At 49.2% G+C, this 26130-nt stretch overlaps 1 protein-coding gene across 2 annotated transcripts; it reads right to left on the minus strand.

Moving 5' to 3' along the window:
• SEC14L3 (SEC14 like lipid binding 3) lies at positions 1-26130 on the minus strand. Of its 2 annotated transcripts, XM_024239892.3 has the most exons (12): positions 26018-26130; positions 24598-24673; positions 24303-24346; positions 24110-24169; positions 22597-22785; positions 21082-21177; positions 20435-20495; positions 18946-19029; positions 16209-16315; positions 15678-15817; positions 15433-15602; positions 13383-14299 (listed from the first exon to the last, which is right to left on the minus strand). In XM_024239892.3, the coding sequence occupies exons 1-12, from the start codon at positions 26069-26071 to the stop codon at positions 14178-14180; spliced, it is 1203 nt and encodes a 400-aa protein (XP_024095660.3). In that variant the 5' UTR covers positions 26072-26130; the 3' UTR covers positions 13383-14177. The 2 variants fall into 2 exon arrangements, with proteins under 2 accessions (XP_024095661.3, XP_024095660.3); XM_024239893.3 differs by lacking the exons at positions 13383-14299; positions 24303-24346; positions 24598-24673; positions 26018-26130 and adding an exon at positions 1-270 and having other exon boundaries at positions 24110-24166.

Genomic DNA, 26130 nt, shown 5'->3' on the forward strand with positions numbered 1-26130 from the left:
GAAGCAGCATGGCAAGGTGGTCAGGAGCCCAAATGGGAAAAAGAATTAACTGGGGACCATGTAGGGGGTAAGTCCCCTTACACACAGGCCAGTTACTCACACAGACAAAAATTAGTTACTGGCAGGGAGAGGGTAAAGGCCTACTTAGCTTGCATTTTCGTGTCATTTGGTATGCCATCACTTGCGAGTTTGAGTCTGAGTTCTGTAGCTCATGGCTGCATACAATTACGGGCAGATGATAGCAAGACTTCCCAGACTCACTTTCCACATCTGGAAAATTGAGGTGGTTATGAGGCCCACAAAGGGTACATGGAATGGCCCCTAATGGCAGCTACAATGATACTCACAGCTGGTCAAGTTTATTTGAGAGGCATCCCTTCCACCCTTCCATTCCCATTACCTTCCCTGGGAGAACTTGCCCAGGGCTTGCCCTCCAGTCTGACTGCGTGGATGTTGGAGCCCTTTGACCTGTGGCCTCCCTTCCCCTGCAGCCCCTAACCCAGGCTGCTCCTCGGGCAAGAGGCGAATAGTCTGTTGCAGCCAGCTCTCCAAGGAGCCCTGCCCCCCACCATAGAGCCCTGCAGCTGGCCCTCTAGATACCACATAGTGAGTCCTAGGCTAGGGTGGGTGGGGATGGAGTGTGGACTCCCTGCAAGGATTGCCTGAAGCAGAGGAGGGCGGAATGAAGGTCACATGTTGGCTCCTGTTTCCCGATGAGGGTGCACCATCCTGTTTCTGGCTTGAGTCCTCCGCCCTTGCTGGGACAGCACCCATTTGTCAGATAAGACTGGGATAAGCTGGATGCAGGGGCTCACACGTGTAATCCCAGCACTTTGGGAGGCCGAAGTGGGAGGATTGCTTGAGCCCAGGAGTTTGAGACCATCCTAGGCAGCATGGCGAAATCTCATCTCTACAAAAAACCCCACAAAACCAAAACCAAAACCAAAAATTAGCCAGGCGAGGTGGCACGTGCCTGTAGTCCCAGCTGCTCTGGAAGCTTGAGCCCAGGAAGTCAAGGCTGCAGTGAGCCATGATTGTGCCACTGCCCTGCAACCTAAGTGATAGAATGAGACCCCATCTCAAAGAAAAAAAAAAGGTGAAGATAAAGGAGCCAAAGTTTAACTTCCTCTCTGAGCCTCCATCATTCGACCTCTACCGTGGTATAAAATAGGTGTAACAAACACTTTTAGGACCATTGAGGTATCAGTGGAATTATGGCCATGACCTACCGGCATGCAGTAGACGCTTGATAGAGGATGGCCCTGGCTACTTGTCAGGGACAACCCTCTTCCTCCTCCTCCCTCAAGTGCCCTCCCACCTCCTGATGTGGGAGGCTTGTGGCTGACCCTACCTAGAAACTCACATCTGGCTAGTGTCAAATTGGGCCATGAAGGTCTACATGGATGAATGTGTGAGCTCCCAGAATCAGCCCTGAACTGCCTCCAGAGGATGTACACCCTTGTCTTCAGCTGAGGGTCTGTACAGCTACCAGGGTTGGAGGGCGCAGGAGAGGGTCTGCTTACAATGAGGAGCCCAGCCCAGACTTTCCCAACTCCAGGGTCTTGCCTGGCTGGGCCACCAGGGCAGAGGTCTGCCTTGTTGCACTTGGTCACTGGTGATTGACCCTTTTTGGTGTCAGGTCTGATCTTGGTTGTGTCTGGACCTGCCCACTTGGGCTGTGTGAGTGACCAGATACCAGGTATTCTTTTTTTTTTTTTTTTTTTTTTTGAGACAGAGTCTCGCTCTGTTGACCAGGCTGGAGTGCAGTGGCGCAATCTCGGCTCACTGGAACCTCTGCCTCCTAGGTTCAAGCGATTCTCCTGCCTCAGCCTCCGGAGTAGCTGGGATTACAGGTGCCCGCCACCATGCCCTGCTAATTTTTGTATTTTTAATAGAGATGGGGTTTCACCATGTTGGCCAGGCTGGTCTCAAACTCCTGACCTCAAGTGATCTGCCTGCCTCAGCCTCCGAAAGTGCTGACATTACAGGTGTGAGCCACCGTGCCTGGCTGTGACCAGGTATCCTTCTCAGCTGTGGAGTGATTGCAGTGGCCTTAGAGTCTCTTTATTCATGGCTGACTTTGTAACATCTGCTCTTTGCTCAGGCCAAACACTTCTGTCCCCAAACTCCAGTGACAGGGTGAGTGCTCCATAATAGGGCTTTGAGGAGCAAGAAGGTGCCATAGTATAAGCCTCTCATGGCTTCCTAGGAAACCTGTTCTTGCTGGTCTCCCAGCCAATGGTCAAACTGGCCTCCTTGGCAAGCCCCCAGGTGCCTCTCAGTGGGCCCCAGTTCTGGCTCTTAGTCTCGGCAGGATAATGAGACACTGCAGTTCAGCATGAAGCCCTTTGTGCACCACAATGATGGGGAAGAGGATGAGGTCAGAGGCTCTAGGGGTGCCCTAGGCCCTGTTGAAATTCTGAGGACTCTCTTCATGTCAATCTGCTTCCCTTCCCATGAGGCTTCTCTTCCCTTCCCATGAGGCTTCTCTTCCCTTCGCATTTTGGAGGCCAGCCCAGAAAAGGGGTGCTGGATTCCCTGATAATTTCTAGGTTTAGCAAATAAAAATATAGGATGCCAAGTTACATGTGAATTTCAGATAAACAACAATTTTTTTTTTTGAGACAGTCTCCCTCTTTTGCCCAGGCTGGAATGCAGTGGCGCAATCTCAGCTCACTGCAACCTCTACCTCCCAGGTTCAAGTGATTCTCATGCCTCAGCCTCCCAAGTAGCTGGGACTACAGGTGTGTGCCACCATGCCCGGCTAATGATGAACAACAACTTTTTAGCATAAATATGTCCCCAATATTGCATGGGACATACTTGTACTAAATTTCTAAAAATGTACCTGTGTGTCCCGTATTTTATCTGGCAACCCTAACTCCTGAGAATGGCAATGGGATAAATGGTCCAGAGTTGGAACTTGAAACCCACAGCCTTGGGTCTGACCTGAGTGCTGACCGAGAGGAGAGGCCTTCAGGGTCTCACATTCTCCACGTGTGGGATCAAGTCACTCTGGGATCACGCCTGGCTTGCGGCTCTCGCAGAGGCACTGAAAAGATCCACTCATCACCTTAGAGAACTCTCTGTAAGGGCTGCAGAGATCTCAATACATCTGATTATGGCTGGGGCAACCTGAGCGTCATGGATACGGAAAGCCTGAGGTCTACTTGAAGCCTTCTTACATGAATAAGCTACCGTCATCATGGGAAATTCAGATGAATAAAAGACAACTAACATCACTTGGAGATTGTCTCAAGATGATGTTGAATTTCCTAAGTCTCTATGTCTTTTTAAGAGCCACACTCCACATTTGATTCTTTCCTTTCTTCCTTTTGAGGGCTTTTCTTAACTTGATAATTCATATATAGAATAGAAATGAAAATCGGGGCCAGGCGCGGTGGCTCACGCCAGTAATCCCAGCATTTTGGGAGGCCGAGGCGGGTGGATCACAAAGTCAGGAGTTTGAGACCAGCCTGGCCAAGATGGTGAAACCCCTGTCTCTACTAAAAATACAAAAATTAGCCGGCCGTGGTGGCACATGCCTGTAATCCTAGCTACTTGGGAAGCTGAGGCAAAGAACTGCTTGAACCCGGGAGGCGGAGGTTGCAGTGAGCCGAGATTGCACCATTGCACTCCAGCCTGGGTGACAGAGTGAAACTCTGTCTAAAAAAAAAAAAAGAAAAAGAAAATCAGCTGGGTGCAGTGGCTCACGCCTGTAATCCTAGCACTTTGGGAGGCTGAGGTGGGAGGATCACTTGACCCTTGGAGTTTGAAAACAGCCTGGGCAATGTGAGGAAGCCCTATCTCTACAAAAAAACTACAAAAAATTAGCCAGATATGGTAGCATTTGCCTGTAGTCCCAGCTACTTTGGAGGCTAAGGTGGAAGGATCTCCTGAGCCCAGGAGGTCAAGGCTGCAGTAAGCTGTGATCGCACCACTGCACTCCAACCTGGGTGACAGAGTGAGACCCTGTCTCAAAACAAAACAAACAAAAAGAAATGAAAATCCTGAACTCCAGAGGGTCACCAATACTAAGGCATATGCTAAGTTAGTGTTTTATAAAATAGGATTCTATGTGTCATTCTATAATAGAATGACATTATAGAAGGACTTAATCAAGTACTTTTCCATGCATAAAAGGTATTTTGTGAAAGTTCACAGCTCCACAGAACCCTACTTGTCTGGTCAAGCTGTAACTTAGCCAGTACCTGATTACAGAATCTCCCCAAGGGTTCCAGTCTGTCCGTTCTTTTTTCTTTTCTTTTCCTTTCTTTTTCTTTTCTCTTTTTTTTTTTTTTTTGAGATGGAGTCTCGCTCTGTCGCCCAGGCTGGAGTGCAGTGGCGCAATCTCAGCTCACTGCAACCTCCGCCTCCCAGGTTCAAGTGATTCTCCTGTCTCAACCTCCTGAGTAGCTGGGATTACAGGCGTGCACCACCACGCCCAACTAATTTTTGTATTTTTAGTAGAGATGGGGTTTCACCATGTTGGCCAGGCTTGTCTCGAACTCTTGGCCTCAGGTGATCCACCTGCCTTGGCCTCCCAAAGTGCTGGGATTACAGATGTGAGCCACCACGCCTGGCCCCAATCTGTCCCTGTTGTAAATCAGTACTATGGTGAGGAAATACTCCTGGATTAGGGAGAATCAGGAGAATTGTCTCTCCTCGGAGGGCCTGTTCTGGACTGGGTGTGATAGTCACAGGCTGGCCTGGCTTCCTGAGGTCAGTTCCTCTCTGTGGTCCCTCCCCGCTACTGCTGTCCCGGTTCATGGACACTTGTTCTTGGTTTTGTCCCACTGCCCTTTCTGGTCTCAGCCACACCCTTGCTTTCCTAGGCCCTCAGTTGATGGGAAATAAATGGGCATGATGTAGTTCAACATGGGATGGCTGTGTTGGGGTGGGGGCATGGAGTCCAGGACGAACCCTCTCACCCAGCTCTTCCACGGCCCCTACTTCCGGGTTTACATCATCTGCTGGACAAGGGTCTGGAGCTGGACGAGATCCTTTGAGCCTGGCTGGAAATTTTATTTTTTTTAAATTTTCATTTCTTTTGAGACGGAATCTCTCTCTGTCCCCCAGGCTGGAGTACAGTGGCATGATCTTGGCTCACTGCAACCTCCACTTCCCAGGTTCAAACGATTCTCCTGCCTCAGCCTCCCCAGTAGCTGGGATTACAAGTGCGTTCCACCTCGCCCAACTAATTTTTGTATTTTTAGTAGAGACAGTGTTTCACCATATTGGCCAGGCTAGTCTCGAACTCCTGACCTCAAGTAATCTACTTGCCTCTGCCTTCCAAAGTGCTAGGATTACAGGCATGAGCTCCCGTGTCTGGCCGGAAATCCTATTTTTACAACATCTCCTTATACAGGTAAGATCTCTCGGTTTCAAGTTATGGGACCTTGGGCAAATTCCTTCAGCTGAAGGAATTTCATGGTCCTGAAAGGCATGCTGTGTGAGCCCTGCTGGCTCAAGGCCTGGGTTCTGGAAGCTGGGTAATAGAGGGAAATGGAAGGCCTTGGCTGACCTTGTGCCAGGATACTTCATCCACACTGTGGGGAATCCTTACCCTGAAGCTGTAGGTGGGCTCTTCCTAGCACACATAAGCCAAGGAAAGGAAGGTCCAGAGAGGCCAAGTGACCACTTGCTGCTGCCCAGAGGTGATGGTGGCCATGCTGGGATTGGGATTTGAGGCAGGCCCCTCACCAGGGCAGAATGTTGTCGCCAACCCTCCTGACTGGGCAGGTCTTTTGGCCTGGGCTGTTGGCAGCTGACAGCTTGCAGGTGATTAGTGGGAAATCTCAGCGTGTGACTGCTGTGACTTTGGCTGTTCCCACACAGAGAAATGTGGCACCAAGGTACAATGGGGGCAGGCCAGGTCGGGGGGCTGCTGGGAGTGGCGCTGCTCTGGGGACCTTTGGCGTGTGTGGGCAGATGAACATCACTGCACCCACCATGAGAATAGGTTCTGGGCTGGAAGACATGTGGACAAGATGAGGAGTTGGGGCAGGGGAACGTGAAGAGATCATGGCTTGGGTGGGGTTAGTCGGGGAGGGGGGTGGACAGTGACCTTAAACCTCTTCTGTCTTGCAGGTGCTTTGGGGAGGATGCACAAGTGGCAGGTCCGATGACAGGTGCTCCAACACCTTGTCCCCGGCCCCCCATTACCAAACAAACATAATAAAGCAAATAGACAACTGTCCTGGTAAACCAGGCCCCAAAGAGTTAAAGAAACCAACGACTAAATTCTTGGACTTACAGAATAGCAGATAAGAAAAGAAAGAACTTGCTGAAAAGCTGAAACTAAAACTGTGCCCCCAAAGAGTAAGAAACCAGTAACAGAAATTCTTGAGTTTGCAGGATAGCAGATAAGAAAAGAAACAGCTTGCTGAAACACGGACACTCCCTGCATTACGAGATCAAGAAAAAAACTGGCTGATGGCCGGGTGCGGTGGCTCAAGCCTGTAACCCCAGCACTTTGGGAGGCCAAGGTGGGCAGATCACTTGAGGCCAGGAGTTCAAGACCAGCCTGGCCAACATGGCAAAACTCTGTCTCTACTTAAAATACAAAAATTAGCCAGGCATGGTGGGAGGTGCACCTGTAATCCCAGCTACTCGGGAGGCTGAGGCACGAGAATGGCTTGAACTCGAGAGATGGAGCTTGCAGTGAGCTGAGATCGCGCCACTGCACTCCAGCATGGGCGAGAGAGTGAGACTCCGTCTCAAAAAAAAAAAAAAAAAAAAAGAGAAAAGGAAAGAAAAAGAAAAATCTGGCTGGAATTGGTTGGAACCAAGATGGCCAACCAGAATCTGTGCAGAATGAACTTGGTGATGTTGTAGCCTGAATTTCTACCGCGTGTTTCATACTAATGCCCCTTAAATTTTGCACATGCAACCCATGAGGAGGCATGAAGAGATAACTGCACGTGCTCAAGGACTTTTCTTTTCTTTCTTTTTTTTTTTTTGAGACAGACTCTTGCTCTGTCACCCAGGCTGGAGTGCAGTGGTGCAAACTCGGCTCACTGCAACCTCTGCCTCCAGGGTTCAATTCTCCTGCCTCAGCCTCCTGAGTAGCTGGGATTACAGGCTTTCGCCACTATGCCCGGCTAATTTTTTGTATTTTTAGTGGAGACAGGGTATCGCCATGTTGGCCAGGCTGGTCTCAAACTCCTGACCTCGTGATCCACCCGCCTCGGCCTCCCAAAGTGCTGGGATTACAGGTCAAGGACTTTTCCAGACCTCCCCTTCCCTTCCTCCCGTCACCTACTAATCTCAGATCTACCACCCGCACATTTTCTAATAAAAATACTGCCTTGAAGCCAGCACGGGGAGACAGATTTGAGCTGGACTCCTGTCTCCTTGGAGTTGACTTGCAATGAAAGCTTCTCTTTTCTTTCTTTCTTTCTTTTTTTCTTTCGTTCTTTCTTTCTTTTTCTTTCTTTCTTTCTTTTCTTTTCTTTCTTTTTCTTTCTTTCTTTCTTTTTCTTTTTCTTTCTTCTCCTTTCTCTTTCTTTCTTTCTTTCTCTTCTTTCTTTCTTTCTTTTCTTTCTTTCTTTTCTTTCTTTCTTTCTTTTTCTTTTTCTTTCTTCTCCTTTCTCTTTCTTTCTTTCTTTCTCTTCTTTCTTTCTTTCTTCTTTCTTTCTCTTTCTTCTTTCTTTCTCTTTCTTCTTTCTTTCTTTCTTTTTTTTTTTTTGACAGGTTCTCACTCTGTCACCCAGGCTAAAGTGCAGTGGTGTGATCTTGGCTCACTGCAGCCTCAACCTTCTGTGCTCAACTGATTCTCCCACTTCAGCCTCCTGAGTAGCTGGGATAACAGGTACATGCCACCACGGCTTGCTAATTTTTTTGTTGTTTTTTGTAGAGATGGGGTTTTTACCATGTTGTTCAGGTTGGTCTCGAACTCCTATACTCAAGCAATCAGCCCACCTCGGCCTCCCAAAATGTTGGGATTACAGGTGTGAGCCACTGTGCCCAGCTGCAATGAAAGCTTTTCTATTCTCAAGAACCCAATTAGTATTGGCTTCTAGCACATTGGGCAGCTTGTGCTCTTTTGCTTGGTAACACTAGAAAATTCAGGTGCCTCAACAGGATACAGTCCTACTACCTAGATCATCGTTAACTAACATCTTAGTATAGTCATATCCAGGTGGCTTTTGCTAGACATACACATTAATATAATGTTGTTTTGTAACATTCTATAACGTGCTTCTACAGTACTCTCTAGGCAGCTCTGTAGGTTGATACCTCTTTTGCATTTGTGATGCCACAGCAGTCTAGAAATGGAAGTAGGAGAATTTAACCAGTCCCATGTTGATAGACATTTGTGTTCTTCAGTTTCTCTGCTAGGTGACACCTCACTGCCCCAGCCTCCTTTCATTTATTTATTTTTTTGAAATGGAGTCTCGCTCTGTTGCCCAGGCTGGAGTGCAATGGCACAATCTCGGCTCACTGCAACCTCCACCTCCCGAGTCCAAGTGATTGTCCTGCCTCAGCCTCCCGAGTAGGTAGGATTACAGGCATGCACCACCACACCCGGCTAATTCTTGTATTTTTAGTAGAGGCAGGGTTTCATCATGTTGGCTAGGCTGGTCTCAAACTCTCGACCTCAAATGATCCACCCACCTTGGCCTCCCAAAGTGCTGGGATTACAGGTGTGAGCCGCCGTGCCCAGCCCAGCCTGCTTTTAGCAGCTGAACACAGGCCTGCCTTGGGAAGTTAATGGCCTTGGAAGAATTTTCCTCCTTCTGAGCAGGAAAGGGAGGAGAGTTAGGGTTGACAGCTTACTCTCTTCAGAGTTTCCTGGGGAAGGGGACACCTGTATGGTGGCCCAGCCCTGCTGAAGGTCAAGATGCTATAGTGTTATGGTTTAAAGGTAGGTTCAGGGTCTAGGGGGCCTAGGCACTAAAAGAACTAATCTTTCCTCCCCCCAACTGCTGTCCAGGTTCATGGATAGTCATGCTTGGTCTTGTCTTACTGTTCTTTCTGGTCTTAGCCACACCCTTGCTTCCCCAGGCACTCCTGGCCTTTGTTTTCCTACCTCTGGACTCATCCTAGCTGTCTTGTACAACCTGCCCCACACCTCTGGGCAGTCCTGGGGTGCTCTCGGACCTCTCCTTCCCAGCCTCCTGCAAGATGCTGAAGGACTTGCTGCTGGTTGCACTGGCCTTCACTGGTGTCACTCTGTTGCTTCTCCTGTGACCCTGAGGAAGGCACTCGAGGTCTTCCAGCCATCCTGCCCTCTCTGCAGCTTAAGTGGCACTCTTCTGGTGCCCTGCCAGCCGGGAGGTCCACAAGACGGGGCTGGTGACTTGGGCAACAGAGAGACTCTCTTCTGAGGAGGAAATTGATATGGAATCTCAGTCTGTTTTAGAGGAAGACCTGGAGGCAGTGGCCCTTTAGAAGACAATGAAAAAATAACCCTTGTGGTGTATATATATTTAAGACAGAGTCTCTGTTGCCCAGGCTGGAGTGCAGTGGTGTGATCTCAGCTCACTGCAACCTCCACTTCCCAGGTTCAAGCGATTCTCCTGCCTCAGTCTCCTAGGTAGCTGGGATTACAGGCATGCACCACCACGTCCGGCTAATTTTTGTATTTTTGTAGAGATAGGGTTTCACCATGTTGGCCAGGCTGGTCTTGAACTGACCTCAAGTGGTCTGTCTGCCTGCCTTACAGGCACAAGCCACTGCACCTGGCCTGTGTTGCCTTAACCTTCTGTGGCACCTGTGCTTTTTGGTACTAGTTGTTGGGGGAAAAACCTGATGTCTTAACTGTGTGACATGCATTTGGGCTCTCTGAAGGGGCCAGTGTGGTGGTGGGTTCTTGGGGAAGGAGTAAGAGGCAGGGCTGGGGCCTCATTAGCACCAGCATAGTGTTGCCCACGGGTGTCCCTGGCCTAAGGTCTACACGGTTGGGAGCCTTGCCTTTTGGCCTCAGCAGAAATTTGACCCCTCTATGGGAAATGGTCTGTGGCCACCATCTTTAGCTTCCCAAGAACAGTGAGACTTTTCTTTCCCTGGCTCTGCCTTGGCATTTCTGGGCTGTTGGAACAGGAACTCCTAAGTTAACTTTCCTTCTCACACAGTGGGGGGCCTGCAGGCCTTGGTCTTGCTGCTCCTATGCGGCTAGCTTATCACTTCTGGAATGAGGGGGCTGTGTTAGTCCATTTTGTGTTACTATAAAGGAATATTGGGCCAGGTAAGGTGGCTCACGCTTGTAATCCCAGCACTTCGGGAGGCCAAGGTGTGTGGATCACCTGAAGCCAGGAGTTCAAGACCACGTTGACCAACATGGTGAAACTCCATCTCTACTAAAAATACAAAAATTAGCCAGGCATGGTGGCAGGCACATGTGTTCCCTGCTACTTGGGAGGTTGAGGTGGGAGAATTGCTTTAACCTGGGAGGTGGAGGTTGCAGTGAGCCAAGATCGCGCCACTGCATTCCCGCCTGGGTGACAGAGTGAGACCCTGTTTCAAAAAAACAAAAAACACCAAACACAAAAAAAGGAATATTGGAGGCTGGGTAATTTACAAAGAAAAGAGGTTTACTTGGCTCATTGTTCTGCAGGGTGTACAGAAAGCATGGCGCCGGCATCCGCTCAGCTTCTGGTGAGGGCTTCAGGAAGCGTTTACTCATAGAAGAGGAAGGGGAGCCAGCGTGCCACATGGTGAGAGGAAGAGAGCAAGAAGAGAGGAGGGGTGCCAGGCTCTTTTAAGCAACTGTAGAGTAAGAACTCACTCATTATGGCAGGGCAGGCACCAAGCCATTCATGAAGGATCTACCCCCCGACCCAAACACCTCCCACTAGGCCCCATCTCCAACATCGGGGGCCACATTTCCTCCTGAGATTTGGAGGGGACAAATATCCAAACTCTATTAGTGGCCATTGGCCAAAGCTACAAAGTGGGTCTCTTTCCTTCCCCAGTGCTTCCTCCTGGAGATTCAGGACTGGAGCTCAGCGTCTAGACCCTGAATAAGACTGGATGCTGGATGCTGGAGCTTGGGAAGCCTGCCTCTTACTGGCTGTGTGCACACAGTGGGAGCTGGCTTGCCAGGGGTGGGCATCAGCGGATGCTGATGGGCACTTTGCAGATCTCAGCTCTGGCCCTGGCCTTAGGTTCTTTGCACTGCTCCACCTCCTGGTGCAAGTCCCCTCCTCTCAGCTGCCACAGAGGAGCTCTGGCAACAGCACTGCTCATCTTAGTCCCAAGGGCACAAAGGGTCCACGCTCTCTACCTCAGACCCTGCTTCAACATCGGGGCCTTTCCTTTGGTGGTCAAGGATGAGACCACCCTGTCCCCCGACCCTGCATCACCCACACTAAGCCATCCTCTCCCAAGGATTCCATGACATCATTGGCCCAAATTTTGGGTGCTGCCACCGTCTTTCAAGAGGATGAACCCATCTCCCTCTTTCCGTCCTCCTCCCTTTCCTCTCTCTTCCCTCCATCTTCCCTCATTGGTAGGATTGTCAGATAAAATATAAGATGCATAGATCAATTTTAATTTTAGATAAAAAATGGATACATTTTAAGTATGTCCTTTTTTTTTTTTTTTAAGATGGAGTCTCGCTCTGTTGCTCAGGCTGGAGTGCAGTGGTATGATCTCAGCTCACTGCAATCTCTGCCTCCTGGATTCAAGAGATTCTCATGCCTCAGCCTTCTGAGGAGCTGAGATTACAGGTGTGCGCTACCTCCCCAGGCTAAATTTTGTATTTTTAGTAGAGACAGGGTTTCACCACGTTGGCCAAGCTGGTCTCGAACCCCTGACGTCAAGTGATCCGCCTGTCTTGGCCTCCTAAAATGTTGGGATTATAGGCATGAGCCACTGCACCTGGCCATGCTTTTTTTTTTTTTTTTTCTTTCTAAATCTGACAACCCTCATTTTCTCTTCTCTTCCTTCCTTTTTCCTTTCTCCTTCCTCCTCCCTCCTCCTTCTCTGCCAGCTCAGGAAGAAGGCAGTCTTGTCCCATTCTGACAAATTGTTATGGAAGAGTGGTGGGGGTGAAGAGGTGACGGGGTAAGGAGCAGCCATAGCTCCAGGCCTATTTCTGCCACCTGTAGCCTGAAGGTACAAAGCCAGTGCCTTTGGGAGCTCAGTTTCCCAACTATAAAGCAGATATCAGATTTTGCACCCATAAGTACATGTGGGAAAGTGCTTGCTGCTGCTGAATATTTGCTTGACTAGCCTGAGTCAGACCTCACAGCCTGCCCACGGATGAACTCATCCCTCCATTCATTTGTTTCTAAGGAGCCTCTCATGGCATCAGCCTTTGGTTCCCATTCATCCTCATTCCCTGGTGTGATCTGGCACCCCCTGGCAAGAGTTGTATCAGGGGCTGGGGCTCAAGCCAGCCTCTTCATGTCCCTGAATCACAGCAGAAAGTTGGGAAGGAAACTCTGGAGTCCTGGCCTTTCCCCTAGTCACCTAGGGTCATGGTGAGTGTCAGGGGGTTGTGTTTCACAGGTGCCATGTGAGCAGCAGACAGGATGCTGAGCTGAGGAACACAAGCCCTGCCCCACTCTGCTGTGAGTTTCTTTGGACAAGCTGCTTAAGGGTCTTTATGGCCTATCACCTCCTCTACCCACAAACAGGGACTGGAGAGGGTGAGGGTGACATGCAGGACACTTCTACTGGAAGGTCTAGAACAAATAAGTCATGCCTTCTCACTGCCTTTGTAAAAGTGGAATCTTAGGAGGTCGTATTCTTACAATGTTAAATTTTTTTTTTGGTAGAGATGTGGTCTTGCTATGTTGCCCAGGCTGGTCTAAAACTCCTGGGCTCAAGTGATCCTCCCATCTCAGCCTCCCCAAGGGCAGGGATTATAGGCAGGAGGCAGTATTACAAGGCCATTGAGAGCAATGTCATTGGAGTAAACAAAACAAAAACAGGCCAGACATGGTGGCTGAGGCCTGTTATCCCAGCACTTTGGGAGGCTGATGGGGGGTAAATCGCTTGAGGCCAGGAGCTTGAGATAACATGGGGAAACCCCATCTCTACAAAAAAATACAAAAAATTAGCCAAGTGTGGTGATGCCCACCTGTAGTCCCAGCTACTCAGGAGGCTGAGGTGGGAGAATGGCTTGAGCCCAAGAGGTCAAGACTGCAGTGAGCCATGATTGTACCACTGCACTCCAGCCTGGGTGGGTGACAGAGCGAGACCCTGTCTCAAAAAACAAACAAACAAACAAATAAACAAACAAACGAACACCCCCTTCCCCAGGTCCTGGATCTCCCACCCAAGCTGTAAGATGTTGAGTGAGTAGCTTCACCCCTCTGAGCCTCCGTTTCCTTATCCATAAAGTGCCTTGGGGATGGCATGAGAACAAAACATGCTAAACTCACAAAGCTCTTGGCACAGTTTCTGGTACACAGAGAGCACTCGCCAAATGATAGTTGTTGTTTTCTTTATTATGATTATGCCAGATGTGACTGCCTTTGCTTCCAGGAAAGTCCCTAAAACATAAGCTATGTGCAACAAGGGAAGTGGGTTAGGGTAGGAAGCTGAGCGTGCAAGTCAGACAAAGCCTGATGTAGGCAGCTCCTATCAGAGGCATGTGGCCTTTGTGGCTGGGGCCCTCAAAAGACAGCCACTGCCAGAAATCTGGAGACTGAATTGTCTGGGTCTCCAGAAGAGAGTCCAACCCCATCACACATCTGCTCCTGTCCAAGGTGCTGAATTCCACCCCACATAGGCTCCTCCTAATCATGTACAGATGTTGAGTCACCCGCACCCTACCTTCTGGTCCTCCATTCAATGCCACAAATATACACTGAGCATCTACTATATATAGAGAGTGGAAGTAAAAAGGATTTAGATATGTCTCCAACCCAAGTTGCTCACAGCCATACGGAAGGAATTCAAGCATACACACCTGCCTTAGGGTAGGTGAAGACAAAGGCTAGGGAATTCATTTTGCTATTTATTGAGTTTCGTGACACCCACTTCTTGTGTTTATCCTTGCTTTTTCCTCTTCTGCAACCTTGGTACCCTCCAAGGTTGTGCCTCTCATACCTTTCTTGATCTGACCACAGCAGATGAGTTTTCCCCAGGGCATCTCTCTCTGTACTCACTAACGTCACAGAGTCAGGAGGACTAACAATCAATTTCAGGGAGGGAGGGAGTGTAGGATATAAAGAGAGAAATCAAAGGGTTAGGAGGTCTCTGAGAAGTGAGGGAGCCACCTAGACAGGGGTGAGCTCCTTATCATATTTCTGCATGCCCTCGTCGGGGAGCAGGACCTCCACTGTGAAGCTGACCTTCTTGGCGTGGACAAAGCTATAGGTGTTGTCGAAGCGTAGGACATCTGGGGAACAGATGGAAAGATGGGCATTGGGCTTGGCTTTACACACTCTTTGTTCCACCCCTGGCCATGGAGGAGGACAGGCTTGTGTTCCCACTGGCTTTGTTTGCCAAGCTGGGCCAAGCTCCCACCACGCCTCTTCCCTTCCCCATGGCAACTGCCAACCCAAGCAGGTCCTGTAAACAGACACCAACCTCCTCTTGGCATGTGCCCAGGCATGGCTTTACTGGCATCGAGAACAATGGTCATTACATCCCATTGTCTCACACCTGGAGATGCACATGACGGGGGTGTGAAGGCACATGGTTGGGTTCATCAGAGACCTCCCAGCTCCCTTGGATGAAGTGGGGTTCAGGAGCAGGCCTGCTGGACACTGTTTGCCTCCTCACAACCACCCCAAATAGCAGGTGTTGGCCGGGCACAGTGGCTCACATCTATAATCCCAGCACTTTGGGAGGCCAAGGTGGGTGGATCACTTGAGGTCAGGAGTTCGAGAGCAGCCTGACCAACATGGAGAAACCACATCTGTACTAAAATTACAAAATTAAGTGTGGTGGCACATGCCTGTAATCCCAGCTACTCAGAAGACTGAGGCAGCAGAATCGCTTGAACCCGGGAAGGGGAGGTTGCGGTGAGCAGAGATTGCACCATTGCACTCCAGCCTGGGCAACAAGAGTGAAACTCTGTCTCAAAAAAAAAAAAAAAGAGAAAAAGTAGGCATTGTAACTCCTGGCTCACAGGTGAGCAAACCAAGGGTCCTTCCCAGATTGGTCAGACTTTTGCCCAGGACTATGTAGCTACCCTGAGGCTGGGGTGGGACCCTGCACAAGTTGATTTATTTTCAGAGCCTCGGTTTCCTCATGTGGAAAACTACACCTACCCTATCACTTGTTGTCTGTGTTCTGTGGTCCAGGTGCCCCCAATCCCTTCAGGGCCTGTGTGTCTCTGGCTCTTGGTGCACAGTAGGTGCTCATGAATAGGGACTGAGTGAGCAACTGTATGAATGAATGGTGCTAACCTAGGCTGTGTGTCCCTGAATGGGGGAGGTGTGTCACTGCCCCTCTGTTTCCTTCTCTAAAGCATGGGACAGGTGGCTCTAGCCTTTCAGAGCCAGGTCCCAGCTGGGGCAGACTTACAGACGCCGGCCTCTGAGCAGGTGAGGCTCCCATCCTCGGGCACCATGTGGGCGTTATAGCGCTGGCTGGGTAGAACCTCTGTCATCTCCCCTGCCCGCTGTCGCTCCCTCATCTTGGTCTTCAGGAAAACTCCAAAGCCGATGTCTGCACCGTCAGATGAGAACTGCCACCTGTCAGGGGGAGGGGGAGGAGACAGGTTGTTGCTCAGCCTGATGGGTCTCTAAGGGGTTAGGGCCTGCCCCTACCTGAGGACGCAGCCTGGAAATAGGATCTCGTATTCCACTTGGTGTGACGAGCTGCGGTTGATCTGCACCGAGTGCTCATACTGAGTCTTCACCTGGTCCCGCACATACATGGACTTGGGGATCTCCCCTCCATAGTTAATCTGCGGACATGGGATGAGATGGGCTTGCTCCCCTCTCCAGGCCATTGTTCATGTTTCTCCTGCCTGAGACACTTTCACCACCTCCTGGAAGTATCCTTTTCATCCTAGCCCCACTCTCCCACCTCCTCCAGCCTTCTTTGACCCTCCAAACTGGGCCAGTGCGTCTGCTGGGAGCTTCCCCTTCCAGCTCATCCCTCTGGGTTAAAATTCGCCTATTTCTTGTTTGCCTTTACAGCTGCTGAGAGCTCTGTAAGGGCGAGAGTTGTATTGACTAGCTTAACACCCAGTTCTTGGGGTCTCTCTATAGGTAATTGTGGATGAATGACTGAGTGGAAAGGGAATCCAGCTTAATTCTTGAACCTCTCTTGTCCCGGGGAAGGGCTCTTTGTACCTTGGTTAAACATTTGGGGTTCCCATCTGGGTCAGTCAGGGTGCCCCCAAACTGGGCAGGCAGTTCCTCAGGACTGATGAGTTTCAGCAAACCTTCCTTCCAGTTATCTAGGGGCAGTGGGATTCAAGGGTGGTTAGCAAGCATGGGGGGGGGACCAATTGGCCTCCCACACCCACCAGGATGACCTCAACTGGGGGAGAAGCCCTGTAGGAGGTAGGCTGCCAGGGCCAATTCCCCAGTGTCCTAGGCCTGGGGCTATAGGAAGTGTCTTTCTCAGCATTGTATTGCTGTGGAAATGTGTTTCCCACCTTGATAGATGAATCAGCACTTTTTTTTTTTTCTTTGAGACAGTGTCTCACTCTGTTGTCCAGGCTGAAGTGCAGTGGAATGATCATGGCTCACTGCAGCCTCGACCTCCTGGGCTCAAGTGATCCTCCCACCTCAGCCTCCTGAGTAGCTGGGACTGCAGGCATGTACCACCATGCCTGGCTAATTTTTATTTTGTTTTGTTTGTTTGTTTTTTTTTGTAGAGATAGGGTTTCACTATGTTGCCCAGGCTAGTCTGAAACTCCTGGGCTCAAATGATTGTCTTACCTGGGCCTCCCAAACTGTTGGGATTACAGGTGTAAGCTACCACGCCCAGCCTACAGCACATTCTTTTTTTTTTTTTTTGAGACGGAGTCTTGCTCTGTCGCCCAGGCTGGAGTGCAGTGGTGTGATCTCAGCTCACTGCAACCTCCGCCTCACAGTTTCAAGCAGTTCTCTACCTCAGCTTCCTGAGTAGCTGGGATTACAGGTGTCCGCCACCATGACTGGCTAATTTTTATATTTTTAGTAGAGACGGGGTTTCACCATCTTGGCCAGGCTGGTCTTGAACTCCTGACCTCATGATCCACCTGCCTCAGCCTCCCAAAGTGCTGGGATTACAGGCGTGAGCCACCATGCCCAGCCAACAGCACATTCTTGAAGATCTTCCAGTCATGAGCAGTGAAGCTAAGAGTTATCTAATTGCCTCAAGGAGACTTTAGATCTCAATGACGTCAACGGCCTTGTTGGGATCACTCTTTAATTAAGTGGCATGCCCAAGTCAGACCTCCTAGTTGTGGATGGACAGCACTGGGCCTTTGGAGGGACCCTCCCCACCTCCCTCTGCCTAATCACCATGACCATAATGTTCTTCATGCCCTATGTAAAGCTCTAAGAGTTCTGGGTCCTGGCTGTTACCATGCCCCAGCCTTATGGCTAATCCAGGCTACCCAGTCCCCCAACCCCCTCACTTTGGCCATGGGAGATTCCTTCTCTACAGTGGGATTAAGAGGAAGACCACAATGTCCCACAAAGGGCCAAATGAGCAGAGTCGCATGGGGCAGAGGCTGTGGACTTAAGGCCTGGACTGTGCTGGTAACCCACACTGCTCTACGCTTTGGAAGGCTTAGAAGGCATGAGCCTGGACCCTTCAAACCAGGCCCTCATAATCTATCAAGTTCCCCATCCCAGTGGAATTGGGTAGAGGCAGAGGCTCGGGTACCAGGAAGAAAGAGAAAGTAAGGATTTATAAGCTCTCCCTCACCCCTGGATCCTCAGTTCTCCTAATTCTGTGATCTGACTATCCTGCTTGGGAGAAGATTTCCTCCAAGCCAGGGTCATTGGTTTGGGTTTAAGAACTATTTCCCTTCTCTCTCTTTCTCTCAGCCTGTCACTTGTAAACACAACTATTTTCCTATTTATAAAATTAATACATATTATTATACAGTTTAGAAATCATAGACAATACAGGTAATAAAATTTAAAACCACACGATTTCTCACTATCAACAAATAAATATTTTGTTGTTTTTCCTTCTAGAAATATATATTTATTGTACATATGTTTTCATAAAAATAAGATTATACTTTTAGTTTAATCTTATTTCAGTTTATGCTTATGAAGATAAGTTTATAATCTACTTTTAAAAACTTAAAGACATTTCCATGGTATAAATATTCACATATAGCATTATTTCTCATGGCTGCTCCAGAATTCATCAAATGCATGCACCATTATTTATTTATCCAGTCCTTTCTTGTTGGGCCTCCTTTCTCTGAATTGTGACTACTCTTTCTGCTCATCTGCCTCATCCTCTTCAGCCGAGGTTGCCTTTAGAAGCACTAAGCTTATGAGTGTTGAAAAGAAACCGAGGCCTATATACCAGAAATTGACTAGCAACCAAACTGAAACCAGTGAGGTGGTAGGTGTGGAGGCCTTGTCCACCAAAGGGGTATGGCAGGGAAAAGAGCAAAGGTAACAGACTCTTTAGGGTAAAATCCACTTCACTGTTGGGAAGAAGGAGCCTCTGACTAGGTGATGTGTAGAGTTCTGTTGTTTTTGAGATAGGATCTCACTCTGTTGCCCAGGCCGGAGTGGAGTGGTGTGAACACGACTCACTGCAGCTTCAAACTCCTGGGCTCAAGTGATCCTCCCACCTCAGCCTCCTAAGTAGCTGGAATTACAGGTGTGCACCACCACAACCAGATAATTTTTAAATTTTTTGTAGAGATGGGGTCTTGCTATGTTGCTGTGGCTGGTCTCAACTTCCTGATATCAAGCAATCCTCCTGCCTCACCCTCCCAAAGTGCTGGGATTACATTCATGAGCCACTGTACCCAACCTAAAGTGTGGAGTTCTAGATGGGGTAATGGGAGAACCTCACTCCAAAGGTCACATATAGAGGTCAGGAAATTGAGCTGGCACTACTTACTTCCCAACACAATAATTTTCCTGCGGGTGTCCTCACTCAGGAATGGCTTCATGAGGTTGTAGCCCACAGGGAACAGTTTGGTAGCTGGAGAGATAGAAGTAAGGATAACGGGAAGAAAAGAATTACATTGGGCAACCACTCCATAATGGTTATAGCCAATGATACAGAGGAGTCATGACTAACCCTGGTCAATTCCAGTGTCTGTCCTTCACCCAACAAACCATCCAATCAACCAGTCAATCAGCCAACAAACAGCCAACTAACCAATCATGCATCAATCATGCAATGCAACCATCAACCAGCCATTCAGCCAACAAACCAGCCAATCATTCAAACTTCTAATCAGCCACCTATTCAGTCAACCAATAAACCAGCCAACCTACCAAACAGCCAACCAACTATGCAACAAACCAGCCAACTGACAACAAATAGTCAAACAATTTATCTTCTAACCAGCCAACCTACCAAATAGTCAACCATCTAACAAATCAGCCAAACAGCAAAGCAATCAGCCAATGGAACAGCCAGATAACCACTCAACTAACTGTGTTCTCTAGCCAGCCAACCATCCAAATAACCAGCCAGCCAACCATCCAAATAACCAGTCATCCAACCATCCAAATAACCAGCCAGCCAGTCAGTCAAATAACCAGCCAGCCAACCATCCAAATAACTAGCCAGCCAACTATCCAAATAACCAGCCAGCCACCATCCAAATAACCATTTAAGATTCAGCCAAACAACAAACCAGGCAACCAACTAACCAACCTGCTAACCAGGCAACCAACTAACCAGCCATCAAAACAACCTACCAACCAAAATGCCAACCAGCCACTCAATCAGTCAACCAAGCTAAGAACTAGCCAACCAAGCAGCCAGCCAATTCTCCAACCAACCACCAGTCAGTCAACTAGCCAAGCAACCAATTGGCCAGTCAACTGAACCACCAATCAAGCAACCAACTGATCAACCAACCAGCCAATCACCAAACATCCATCCACCCTTTCATCTACCCACAACAATCACCCAAATACCTATGGAGCATCCACCATGGACCCAGGCCTGTAAGGGCTACAACAAAAGTGGAGAATCACAGCCCCTGACTTCAAGGAGCAGAAAACTCAGCCAGTAAAGCGGGATGAGCACAAATAAAACAGCTGGAGATCCCTAAAAGGCAGCAAACAGGAAAGGCTGCACCAGTTGCCAGTGCCAGAGGCAGTCTGGGGAGGGAGAGATCATCATGGGCAGGAGAAATAAGGGAGGGTCCCTGGGAGAGCTGGGACTGGAGCTGCCTTCTCTTGCAGTAAGGCCAACCCTAGAAGTTACCATTTATTGAGAACTTACCCTATGCCAGGCATTCTAAGTGATTTGCATACAGCCAAGAAACCAACCTGCCTCACAACAATCCTGGGACAAAGACAGTGTTATCACCTGCAGCGTATAGATGAGGAAACAGAGGTGTGAGTAAGTGAAGTCATTTGTCACACACCTTTCACGATGAGCATGAACTTCAGGGTCTCTGGGTAATTCTCTTCAAGGAGGCCAAAGAACTGTGGAACCAAGAGAGATCCCTTCAGAGAGCACATCGCATCTTCTCCTACCTTCATCTCCTGTGCAATCTCCTGTTGGGAGGTTTCAGATGGCTCTGGAGGGTTTCCCTTCATGCCATCACTTCCACTGGCCTCTGGAGGGAACCTTCTCACCTCAAACTATTATAACCATACTCTAATAATAATTACATAATAATCGTTTTTAGTAAATATTATAATAATGGTAGTATAATAATAATGACTACTGTTTATTAAATGTTCACTATTTGCCAAGCAGTATATATACACTTTACATAATAACTTGCTGAAGTATCCCTACATTGCTATCCCCATTTCGTAGGTCAGGAAACAAGCATGGAGAGAGTTTGGTGGAAGCTGGAACGTGTGGTCTTAGCACAGTGTTGTCCCTGAAACCCATTCTGTGGGATCTTCCAGGAAACATATTAAGGTCTTCTGGGGTTTGAGTCACAATGAGGGAGCCCAGGACATTTTTAAACTAAATCTTGGCTCTCAGTAAGCAGCTGGTCATGGCAGGCCAAGCTGGTCATCAAAGCAAGTCGGGGGTGGCCCTGGGCCTTCTCCTCACCTCCTGGTACACTTCTACCAGAGGTTTCCAGAAGTGTTTCAGTCCCAGGCCCTCACAGTCAAATATCATCACGATGGTCTCAATCTTCTTCCCTAGCTGCAAGGATGAGAGCAAGAAGTAGTTCTGGAGTTCAGGGTGTAGGCTTGGGAAGATGGTAACCCAAGTACATGACCCCTTGGGGCTTCTTCTAGCCCCCGACTCTGTCCTCAGAGGAACAAGTAGACAAACCAGTGAATGCATTTCCCCATCATCCATCCACCCATCCATCCATCCATCCACCCATCCATCCATCCATCCATCCATCCATCCATCCATCCATCCATCCACCTATCCATCCATCCACCCACCCACCCCCGTATATATCAATTTACCCATCAATTAATTGACCCATCCATCCATTCATATTGTCATTAATTTATTCATCCTCCATTTTTCCAACTGATATTTATCAAGCACTTTTTTGTGTGTGCCGGACACTAAAGTGTAATGAATAGTGCCTAATAACCCACAGTTCTTGTCCTTAAAAAGTTCACTGTCTGGCTGGGGAGATGACAAGCAACCAGGTCATTCGGATCCTATGATAAGTGCTGCAATAGGTCAGCACAAGAGCTTCAGGGATACAGAAGAGGTTATTTAACCCAGGCGGGGGACTCAGAGAAGGTAACATCTAAGTTTCAAACCTAAAGGATAGATAGGAGAAAGTCAGGGGAAGTTGTAGGAGGTAGGTGTATGTGGTGGGACCTAGGGTTGTTCAGACAGAAGGAATAGCAAGGGCAAAGAAAGGCTCAGAGGGAATAGCAATAGCTACCACTGTTGAGAAATATGTATTAGGCCCTGCGTGCTAAACTGCATACTTGCATTATTTCATTTCGCTTTTGCAACCATTATTTATTAATATCCCTGTTTTATAGGTGAAGGAGCTGAGGCTCAGACAGGTGAAATGACATATTCAAAACACTGAAGCAAAAGAAAACAAAACAAAAAAACCCATCAACCAAGAATTCTATTCCCGGCCCGGTACGGTGGCTCACGCCTGTAATCCCAGCACTTTGGGAGGCCGAGGCGGGTGGATCACAAGGTCAGGAGATTGAGACCATCCCGGCCAACATGGTGAAACCCTGTCTCTATTAAAAACACAAAAATTAGTCAGGTGTGGTGGCGGGTGCCTGTAATCCCAGCTACTCAGGAGGCCGAGGCAGGAAAATCGCTTGAACCCAGGAGGCGGAAGTTTCAGTGAGCCAAGATCACACCACTGCACTCCAGCCTGGGTGACAGACCGAGACTCTGTCTCAAGAAAAAGAAAGAGTTCTATTCCCAGCAAAAGTATCCTTCAAGAAACTGTCTTTCTGTGACTGTGACTTTTCAAGACCACACAGCTGGTAAGCAACAGAGCTGGTGTTTGACCCCAGAGCCCTCTGACTGTGGTTGTAGAGAACACAGGTGTGTTTCTGAGACCAATCCCCCCAGCAGCCTCACCTGCTCCCAGCCATCCACCCCACCTGGCCTGGGCCTTACCCTCTGTGTCTGCAGGTCACACTCATGCAGGATGCGCTCACAGTCCCTCATCTTGGTCTTGAGCAGGTCCTGCTTAGTGACTGAGAAGAGCAACCCCTTGGGGTCAAGTGGACCAATGATGTCATACCACACGGGGCAGCCATCACGGTCATAGCCACACAGGCCCCCAGGCATATACTTCTGGATCACCTGGGCATGAAAAGATGCACAGAACTTGGCTTTACACACCTCCCTTGAGATCCCAGACCAGGCTGACCTGGGTGGCCCAAGCCTACACACACCATGGTATAAAGCACTGTCCCTCCCTGGAAGGCAGTGCTATTGTCTCAGGTGAGAAAGCTGAGGTCCTGCAGGGGAGGGCCTTGCTCGTAGAGGATAAATGGCAAAGCCAGGTCTCAGCAGACCCCTGGGCTTCTTAGGTCTGCCCCTGATGTCTCCCATGTCCCTTTCTGTGGGGAAGAGTTGGGTTTAGTGATGGAGAACACAGATTCTGAAGGTTAACAGAGCTGGTTCAAAAACAGACACTGCTGGGCATGGAGGCTCATGCCTGTAATCCCAGCTCCTCAGGAGGTTGAGGCAGATGGGATCTCCTGAGGCCGGGAGTTTGAGACCAGCTTAGGCAACAGAGAGAGACCCTGTCCCTACAAAAATAAAATAAATTAGCCAGCCATAGTAATACACATCTGTAGACTTGGGAGGCTGAGGTGGGAGAATCACTTGAGCCCAGGAGTTCAAGGCTGCAGTGAGCCATGATCATGCCACTGCACACCAGCCTTGGCAACAGAGTGAGACCCCATCCAAAAAAAAAAAAAAAAAAAAAAGCAGATACTGCTGCTTCTCTACTGTGTGTCCTTGAGCAAGTGACACCACCTCTCTGAGCTCCATTCCACCTCCTTTTTTTGTAAAATGGTTTGGATAATCCCTCACTCTTGGGACTGTTGGGGAAAGTCCCTGAGATAAAGTTGGCAAAGCAGAGTGCCCAGCTCAGGGTACATGCCCTACAAGTGAAGATGTGACCATTACTCTACTAAGATGCCAGTGGTGGCACTGTTCTCATCGGTGCCTCGATGGGCTAAACTTCCTTCCCACCCAGACAGGATGCTTTAGGCAATGCCCTAGGGGGCAGGGGTACAGAAGCACAGGCTAACCGTGGTGGTTAAGAGCCTGGGTTTGGGGGCCCAAACAGGCCTGAGCATAAATCCCAGCCCTACCTTGGGCTATGGGACTGTGGGCAAGTTACCTAATTTTTGCTGAGCTTCAGTGTCCTCATCCACAAAATGGGGACAATAGTATCCATCATTGTGATGATTAAAGAAGCTCATGCTGCTAACATCTTAACCTAGGCCTGGACCTTGCAAGCCCCCAGGAAACATTCATTATGACTATAGGAAAGGAGACTGCAGGCCCGCGGGTTCCACAGGCCTCTCAGGCTTGCTGCCCCTCATTCATGGTCCCCAGTGACCTTGAGTGGTACGTCCATGAAAGACTGAGGTGTTTGGCAGTGTTGGCTCACCTCTGGGGGCTGCCAATCAAGGATATGGTCAATATCCATGGTCTTCCGGAACTCCATGTACTGAAAGGGAAATGAGTGGTAAAACCCCACTGGGCTCCCAGTGCCCTGAGAACGGGGATGGAAGGAGGGGCTTGAGGCATGGATTGCCCCTGACAAATCCCCTCCATAAATTTCCATAGTGGATAGGTCTCACCTTGCGGAGCATAGCCTCCGACTTCTGCAAGTCAAAATTCCGAGCTGTGGGAAAACGGAAGGAAGGTGTGAGACAGGAAAGTTGCCTTGTCTTGCTCCTGGCCAGTGGGAGCTATGGAGGACGCTGGGGGACTGGGTGAGACCTTGCTCCCCTACCCCCTTCCCTCCTCTGACCCTGAACATGTGAAGCAAGATTGTGTGGATGGACCCTGAGAGCCATGAGACACTCTGGAGCAGTTGAGACCAGGCCCCTCTTGATGCCCTCTGATCCCAACCTCTCCCACCTCTGCCCTCACCTCGGAGCCAGCGTAGAAGGAAATCATCATCGGGGTTGGGCAGGGCGGGAAGCACATCCTGGACATTTTCTCGGAACTGGCAAGAGAGATGCTGGTTAAAGTGGCTCTCTCACATTGAGCCTTCGCCTCCAGACTCAAAGACTGTTTTCACAACCTCTCCTTTCCTCCCACATGCAAAATGGCCCACATTGATGAAAGGATGGGTTAATGGTTGAATAGAAGGGCAGATGGATCACTGGATAGGTGGATGAATGGAAGAAGGATAGATGGGTGAATAAATGGTTAGAAAGAAGAATAGATGGGTGAGTGAGTAGGTAGATGGAAAAAGGAAGAAGAAATCAATGAATGAATGGATGGATGGATGGATGGATGGGTGGAGAGTGGGTGGGTAGATAAGTCAGTGAATGGACAGAGGAGAGATGGGTGTGTGATGGAGAGAAAGAAAGATGGATAGGTGGATGCGTGGGTAGGAAGATAGATGGGTGGATGAAAGAAAGGATAAACGGGCAAGGTATGGTGGCTGATGCCTGTAATCCCAGCACTTTAGAAGGCTGAGGTTGGTGGATCACCTGAGGTCAGGAGTTTGAGACTAGCCTGGCCAACATGGTGAAAATTCATCTCTACTAAAAATACAAAAATTAGCTGGGTGTGGTGGCGCATGCCTGTAATCCCAGCTACTCAGGAGGCTGAGGCAGGAGAATTGCTTGAACCTGGGAGACGGAGGCTGCAGTGAGCAGAGATCGCTCCACAGCACTCCAGCCTGGATGACAGAGTGAGACTCCATCTCAAAAAAAAAAAAAAAAAAAAAAAAAAGAAGAAGAAAGGATAAATAATTGGGTAGTTGAATAAGTGGATTGGAGTTTGGATGCATTCTTAGTTCCCTCCATGTGTTAGCCCTCAAAACATCTGCTTTTTTTCATCCCATCTTCTATTAAAACATGGTTAGTAATTATATGTCCTCTTCCTCCTTTAGCTCTTTGAATGACAGCACTTTCTGCTCTGTCTCTTGGGCTTTTACAGACTGGTCGTCTTTCAGGATCCCAAAGAGGAAGGGGTTAAAGGGCAGACCAGCAGCATCTTTCAGCTCCTACCTATGGTGCCTGGGAGGGAGGAAGGGGGGTGCCTGGCTGCCAGGTAAACCTCTCTGGTTCTGGCTCCTGGATGAGAAGAAGTCAGGCTTGACTTGGGTGGGCACCACCCACGCTATTGCCTGGAAGTGGTGCTAGTCCCTCAACCCCCACCCTGGACAGGGTTGATGTCACTGGGCACTGTGGGGCTTGACCCTTTGGGAGGTAACACCAAAGAGACAATGTCAAGGACGTGCTGAATCAACTGACTGGGGCAGGATTCCAGCCACTCCTTTCCACCCCCCAGCCCCTTTCCCCCGGTCTTCCAGAACTCCAGGGGGAGGGGCTCTCACCTTGGCCAGGGTCTCTGCCTGTTTGGGGCTCAGGTCTCCAACTCGACCGCTCATGGTGCTGGCTGGGGCTTGAGGAGTGGTGGCCACTATAGGCAAGAGGCCAAGCCTAGTTT

This window comes from Pongo abelii, chromosome 23 (assembly GCF_028885655.2).
Source record: "Pongo abelii isolate AG06213 chromosome 23, NHGRI_mPonAbe1-v2.0_pri, whole genome shotgun sequence".
NCBI lineage: Eukaryota > Metazoa > Chordata > Mammalia > Primates > Hominidae > Pongo > Pongo abelii.